Source organism: Notothenia coriiceps, unplaced genomic scaffold (assembly GCF_000735185.1).
Source record: "Notothenia coriiceps isolate Sejong01 unplaced genomic scaffold, NC01 NC01_scaffold00022332, whole genome shotgun sequence".
In the NCBI taxonomy this organism is placed as follows: Eukaryota; Metazoa; Chordata; class Actinopteri; order Perciformes; family Nototheniidae; genus Notothenia; species Notothenia coriiceps.
The window spans coordinates 13,351-20,954 of NW_011355033.1; the positions used below are offsets into that span (position 1 = coordinate 13,351).

A 7,604-nucleotide genomic window follows, 5' to 3' on the forward strand; every position below is an offset into this window, starting at 1 on the left:
GACAAGTCGGTGTTTAGTTACTCTTTGAAACGGTGAAAAACGGTTTTTATAAAATATCGAAAAATCTTTTAAATAAGTCGAACAAAAAAAAAAATGTACCTGGAGTTACCATCCCTTGGCGAAGTTCTAGGGAGTCGTGTCGCCTGGTGTGTGTGTGTGTGTGGTGTGTGTCGTGTGTGTGTGTGTGCGTTGTGTGTGGTCGTGTGTGTGTGGTCGTGTGTGTGTGTGTGTCGTTCGTGTGTTGTGTCGTGGTGGTGTGTGCTGTGTGTCGTGTGTGTGTGTGTGGTGATAGTTTGATATTTCAATGGTTTCTGTAGCTGAAAGTATGCTGAAGTTATTGAGAACCAAAGTATTGGTTGAAATAAGAAGAATAAAGATTCGAAGAACTATAGTGGAATGCTGTGGCACAGCACTCCACTAATAAGGGCAAACAATATAACTCACGGACTGCACACATTCTTACAAACAATACACATAATTAATTCATATTTTCATGAAACATTTATAGAAACCTTTGGAGAGTGTTCATGTTTTCCACAGGTCACGGAAATGTTTAGCTTTAAAATATATTTCAAGTCATTGTCCATGTTTTAGAAAACTGACTAACATGGTTAGTATGGTTAGAGAAACTAAAAGAAACAAAATACAAAACCTTCAATGGTTTCTGTATCCTGGGGGATGCATTTGTTATATGGGGGTAATATTGTTGTTGCTTGGGTGTAATATGGGTAGAATAACAGTGTAACATGGGTTTAATAAATACCAATAAATATGGTAGAATTCAACAAAAGAGATAACCTCACTAAGGACAGAAGAGGCGAAGGGGAAATCTAGCCAGCAGAATGTCAGTGGTTCGATCCTCAGCTTCTGCAGTCATCCCGACAAAGTGTCCTTGGGTGGGTAAGATACTTGACCATAAAATTGCTATAGGCATGTCATACGATATTGAAGTATGAGAGTCACTTTGGATCAAAGCGCCAGCATGTAACGTAGTCTTGAAGTTTAAAACTGGCAGTTTCCCTTTACCCTTCATCATATTAACATACATTGTGCTATGGGCTTATCTTTTGTACCTTTGAATTGAAACCTTCGGAAGTAACTTGTCATTATTTTATGTACATTTTTTTCTGCACCTTGATTGCAATTGGCATTGCACAGAATCCTCTCTCTGGCTTCTGTCTATGACCTCATGGAAACACACTGAACTTCTTCCAGCTGAATGAACGTTATCCACATACAGTACGACCAGGATTTCAACATTGGGGCGCGAAAAGCACAACATATTTATTTTCAGTTGGTATGGAAAAGAATAGCTTCTGGAGAGATTTGTTACCCAGCAACATCATCCTGCACACCCTCCAGACGCAGACATTAGCATCTGTGGTTTTGCAATTAACGTCATTTCCAGACATTAGCCACGTTCACACCGGAGTACTTTTCCCACTTTAGTTCCGATATAGTTCCGAAATGTCGCGTTCACACCAAAAAGAGCCGGAACTAAAATTAGTTCATGAGAACCTTTTTACTCCCTTTTCCGTCCCTGCTAGAGAGCAGGGACTCTCATGCGGCTCTCTTGTGAGAAAATAGCTATATTTCTGATTGGCTGGGCGGATTGGCAACACAAAATAAAACACGGGAGCGGTGGAGATGAGGAGGTGTCGGCGTTCTGGCGATTTACTCGGAAGGCTTCAGTAGAAGCTGCTGGGACTCCCAGCAGCTTCTACTAAGTTCTCATGAACTAAGTTCTCATGCACCTTTGTGGGAAAAGTACTGCGGTGTGAATGCGCCTAATGTTTTTTCTTTCCTGCTGTCTTATTCTAGTTTTGTCTGTCTCTTTGTTTCCCCTCCATTCAGAGTCACCGGTGGAGAGTTGTTTGAGGACATAGTTGCCAGAGAGTACTACAGCGAGGCCGATGCCAGGTCTGTGTCTTGTCAGTTTTGATATTTCTGAATTTATTTTAGAAATGTGGTGTGAAACCCTTTTAGTCTATTTTGGCACCAAATGCATATTCAAGGAGATATGCACTATATAGCAGTTAATACAACTATATCCATGCAAATCTTTAAATAGCATATTACATATCTTTTGGATCCACGCATTTTAAACAATAAACCTTGCTAATTATGCAGTTTACAAATGTTTCTGTGGTGCAGCCTTTGATATGCCTTTGAGAGCCAAAAACTGTCTTTATACATTTCAAGTTTTACCTCAGTTTTTTGATTATGGATCTATTTCCCCCAATTTCTCCTCCTATGAAACCACTCAAAAAGAACCATGTCTGTTTTGGTTCAGTAAAGCAGCTTTACAGCATTACCTTTAAAGCATTAGGCTGTTAGAATAGAAGCAGTTGTTGTTATATGTTGAAAATAAATGATTTGAGACGACTGTCTCCATAATGTTAGGGGCTTCACATGGGAATAAGACATGAGATAGGCAGATACATTAGCAATGATAACGAAGCTTCTTTTAAATGACTGACTTCGGTTACAAAGGTTCAGTTTTGAAAAATATTAATAATAAGAAAAACCTCATCAAGAGTTACAAACTGTTTTGCAGCTTTATTAGACAACTGTTAATTTAAACAAACAAAAGCTTAATATGAAAGGATCTGGATTCTGTTTTGATGTGGATTTGATTGGTTTGTAAAAGTTCATTTAAAGATGACCTCTGAAGTTGCTTAAACAATGGGCATGTATCATATGTATTTGTCATTACTTGTCTATTTAAATTGCTTAAAGAAACAGTTAAACTATGTGCTTTCTTTCCAAGAGCGACATGTGTTAAATACTGATGTGGTTAGCCTAGCTAAGCACAAAGACTGGAAAGACGGGAGAACAGCACCCTGGCTTTGTATAGAGTTCAAATCGACCACCAACATCTTTTGAAACTCTCACTAATCAAGTGGTGATTTTTACTTTTCTTTTGTTTTAGGAAACATTTCTTTATTAGAAGAATCTATACTTGTGTTTATTGACTCTGGAGATGCTGCAGTACCTAACAAGCCAGGCCAGCTGTTTCTCCCTGTGTTCAGTCTATGCTAATCCAGGCTAACTGCATCCTGACTCCACCAGGAAAACATAAAAACAATTATTATCTATCTTTTGAAGGAAAGCAAATCTTTTATTTTGATAATGTTGAACTATTCCTTTAAAATGTATCCTTTGTCAATAAGCTATTTTGTGTGTTTGGTGTGTTCTGTCAGCCTGTTCCTTTGTTTCCTGACATTTACCTGTTCTCCCTCTTCCTCTCCTTCTTGCTTCTGGCCTGGTCTCTCTCCTCCACAGTCACTGCATACAGCAGATTCTAGAAAGTGTAAATCATTGCCACGTAAATGGCATAGTGCACAGGGACCTTAAGGTTAGTAAGTGACCACAGTAATAGCTAAAAGAAAAGTTCTGCCCTCCTGCGGCACCTTGCCTGCTCCTCCACTGTCTGATCAATCAACCAATTAACCTTCACTGAGTGCCGCCTCCTCCCAACCCACTTCCCCCCTCCACCAGTCACCCTCACACACCTAAAATCCACCCGCTGCAGGGCATTGTGGGCAGGTTGGCTGGAGAGGAGGCGGTATGCCAGGGCACGAAGTGCATGTAACATCTGTCAAACGCCATGCTCTGACACAACCACTGAGAGGCTCCACCTGAGGGGCGAAGGGTGGGTGACAAACACCTATGGGTGACAAACACCTGTGACAATTTGAATTCCAAATTTGGACTTTAGATTTTTCTAGTTCTGCAGGTTTTATTATATAAAATCTGTAGTGTGTTTCAACATCAAACCCTCCACTGTCAGTTTGCACCACAACCTATGTAATGAACATCAACTATAACATTGGATATTTAACAGAGGATGTAACTCACCCTAGGGCAGTGGTTCTCAAACTCTTTCTGTCATTCCCCACTTTGAACAGATGGGCCTTTTCAAGCCCCACCTGTCCCTCATCGCTCCAATAAAATGGTTGGCCAAACTTTTTTGTCAAATTTTCAAATGTATCGTTCAATAACAATATAAAAATATATCTATAACAAATAACATCAGTTCAAAAACAGAGAAAATCAATAACAAATAACACTTCAGAAATAGAGAAAATAAAAGTGCAATGGTGTCAACCCTTGCCTCAAATAGGCTGAGTTCCAAAAATATAGAAAAAAGGCCAAGCTTAAAATTGTCAAATGTATTTAAATAACATCAAGTTCTTATAAAAAATTACATCAGTCAATAATAACAACCACCGTTAGGAACATTATTCATAAATACCGTTTATATAGTCCAGGGGCGGATCTAGAAAAATATTCATGGGTGGCAGGAGGGTGGTAGGAGATTTTGAGGGGTGGCATCCCCTGGCAGAAGTATATGCTGATTTAATCATACATAATACCTGACGTGGAAAAGTTACTCGTGGATGGGGCTACAGAGCTACTAGAAAGACAGTCGAACCCGGTGCATTCCTCCGTCTGAATGTGGTGCACTTTTGCTAAATGTTTCGACAAATTGCTCGTGTTACCGCCCTTACAGGCTAAAATCTTATTGCACTATTGGTCACGAGCATTGTCCACATCGAGACGGGTAAAGTTTAACCACACCTCGGAGTGCGTTCTCTCCGCCATCTCCTCTGTGTGTGTGTGTGTTGCATGCATGTAGCAGCTGCGTGTGTGTAAACTGCCCCGCCCCCTCGCAAGCAGGCGGGGGAGAGAGATCTCTCGTCTGGATTGGAAAGATTTAAAATTAAAAAAAATATAGTCATAGACGCATTTTGCAGTCTTTTTGCGTATTAGAAACGGAGTTGGCGACACTAAAACTGCAATATAATGTTTGTGAAGCAATAATACATATGACATATATTTTTTATATGTCTCCAGTAACGATAAAAAGACCAATAACGTCGGAGCTTAACAGTACCACAGTCTTTAATAATTCAGCCCCGGGGCCCGTTTAATACCGGGGCTCGGTACCCATCCCTAGTTACAAGACTCGCGTCTTGTGCTGCATTCACTTGCACTCGGACATTAGAGATTTTCTCTCATAAATGCCCAATGAGCCACAACTTTTCTTTCAAAACAAAGCTGCCAGCTGGGGTGGCAAGGCTACTTTTAGGGTGGCAGTTGCCACCCCGGTAGATCCGCCCCGGCCCCACATGTGAAACACTCTCACACAACATACTGAAATCACATGTGTGTATGAGAGTGTTTTGTGTGTGTGTGTGAGCAGGTTTGGGAGGGGTGTGGCGTAGTGGGTTGTCCGTAGGTGCAGTCAGCATGTCGTTGTGTCCCTGAGACACTTCACCCCAAATTGCTCCTGTGGGGATTGCCCACAGTATTGAGTATGTAAGTCGCTTTGGATAAAAGCGTCTAACAAGTAACATGTAATGTTCGGATTGGCCATCTGGAGATTCGGGACTTTTCCCGGTGGGCCGCTGTCGTTGGTGGGCTGCTGGCTCTGGCATAGGTGAGCCGTGGTCTTTCACAGTGCCGCTGCGCCAGTAACGGCCCGTCCACACGGTAGCGTGCGTTGAAGCTTCAACGCAGCTTCCCATTCACTTTTCAATGGGGTGACGTCAGGCTTTGCCAAACTGAATTGTGGTTCCGTGGCGTCACGTTGCCTCCGTTGCTCGCTTCGAAAGTTGAGAAAAGGTAAACTTTTCAAGTTTCGACGGAAGGGTCAGCCAATCAAATCATATGCCAGTACAAGCTCTAGCCAATCAAACTGCGTGCTGGTGTGTCCGGGAAGGGAGATTCATTTGATTGGTTTTTGGTCGCGCTCCATACACGCCCACCGGCAAGCTTCAACGCACGCTGCCGTGTGGACGCTGCATAACGCATCCCCCACCGCAAACACCCGCCGTTGCGAGGCTCCGGCGCAGCGGCGCTGTGAAAGTCCACCGCTGTTGCGAGTCTCCGGCTGTAACAGTCCACTACTGCCCGCGAGGTCCAAGGTTTGATTCCGGCCTGAGGTCCAAAACATTTATAAAAACATTTAAAAAGTATCTCCTGTTCATCGCGTCCAATCGCGACCCACCTATCACAACTCTGCGCCCCACCACTGGGGCGGGCCCCATATTTTGAGAAACGCTGCCCTAGGGCAATTTGAGAGGAATAAGAATTATCCTTGTCAATTTTGAAATTGTGATTCAAATAAGTCTAACTTTTCTTATAGTATTAATGGTCCCCATTAGATCACTTTAGTAGTGATTATTATATCAAGCATTATAAAAAACATACATAACTTAGTTATCCTGGAGCTATAAAGAAACTAATATTTTTGTGCACAGATAACTAATATGTATTTGTTTCCTGGTACGAGTGAACTGAACACAATGGCATCAAACTAGTTTCAGTCATTTCCAATTTGTTGTTTTGACAGAATAAGGGAGAAACACCTACAAACTCTTCAAAACGTTTGGCTTCTAACCAAGAACACGTAACAGAGTCACCATGTCCTCCTCCCCCGTCTCTCAGGCTCAGCCTCCAGTCGGCCGGGGGCTTACCACACTTCTGCTCTGAGACTCAGGGAGACTTTGCCGTGTTGTCCCAGCAGCAGACTGTGACCACGTTCCAGCCGTGTTTTTATTTCTTGGTCATCGCAGCAAACATCAATTGGAGACCTTGGCAACACATACAAAAAACATCAGAAACTTTGATTAAATGGTACAATTAGCTAAATTGTCCCTCAGTATGGCTGCTGGGTGAGTACGTTTCCACACTGTTGCACAGTGTCATGCTAACACGGCCAGGGGCCCTGAGTGTCAGAGCCCCTAACCACAGACAGGGAGGGAGCTGTCACTAACCCTGCCTCCTGCTGTCTGCATGCAGTCATTGCATTCAGCAGATCCTAGAGGCTGTGCTCCACTGCCACCAGACGGGCGTGGTCCACCGTGACCTCAAGGTAAGTGAACTCACCATGAAGACCAATCAAAGCATTCTATCCTGCAGCCTCACACTCCAACACCTTGTATTCTTCCGTCCATGTTGATTCTTCTTCTCACATTACCTCTGCACTACTTCCAGGATCACGTTTCTATTTAATATCAACTTCCCTCTCACACTGAGCAGGCTGTAGAAGAGTTAATGGGCCTGAGAATGAGGCTGGCAGTCCTCCAGGCGCTCTGCAGCTGTAAACAGCAGAGCAGTGTAACAGCCACTCTGTATCTGGAGGAGATCTGCCATGTGCTGTGGAGTGCTCAATGTTCTTTATAATGACTTCAAGTAAAAGGACAATTAATTAAATCAAGCTCTATTTATTTACGAGAATATAATCCTAATCAAATGCAAGATGTTTGTATAAAATATGGCAAAAGAAGCATTTGTCGTGCATCTATGCTTTGATGATCAGTTAAAAAATGCACATAAAAGGGATTTAGAAAATAATTATAGTCAGTCTTCTTGGCAATAACAGATTAATTTGTCAAATTATTATCAGATTATTTGAAGAGAATCACCAACAGTTTTTACTTGGATTGTTTGTCAGTTCATATTGGGGGATATAAAGAGACACACTTACTGTTGATGATGGGATGTCATCTGACTGAATGAGCTATTTGGTGAAGTTTTCCCTTATTTACTCAGGCCTTGTTTTAACCAATGCAAAATAAAACAGAAGTTTTCAG

At 42.2% G+C, this 7,604-nt stretch overlaps 1 protein-coding gene across 1 annotated transcript in view; it reads left to right on the forward strand.

Annotated features, from left to right (window-relative positions):
* Positions 1-7,191, forward strand: part of LOC104953940 (calcium/calmodulin-dependent protein kinase type II subunit alpha-like) — a gene marked incomplete at its 5' end in the record, with an annotated part of 10,127 nt that extends 2,936 nt beyond the window's left edge. Inside the window, 2 exons of the mRNA XM_010780987.1 lie at positions 1,855-1,920; positions 6,811-7,191. Coding sequence (XP_010779289.1) covers positions 1,855-1,920; positions 6,811-6,970 — 226 coding nt within the window. The remainder of the gene's footprint in view (positions 1-1,854; positions 1,921-6,810) is intronic.
* Positions 7,192-7,604: the final 413 nt, after the last annotated feature.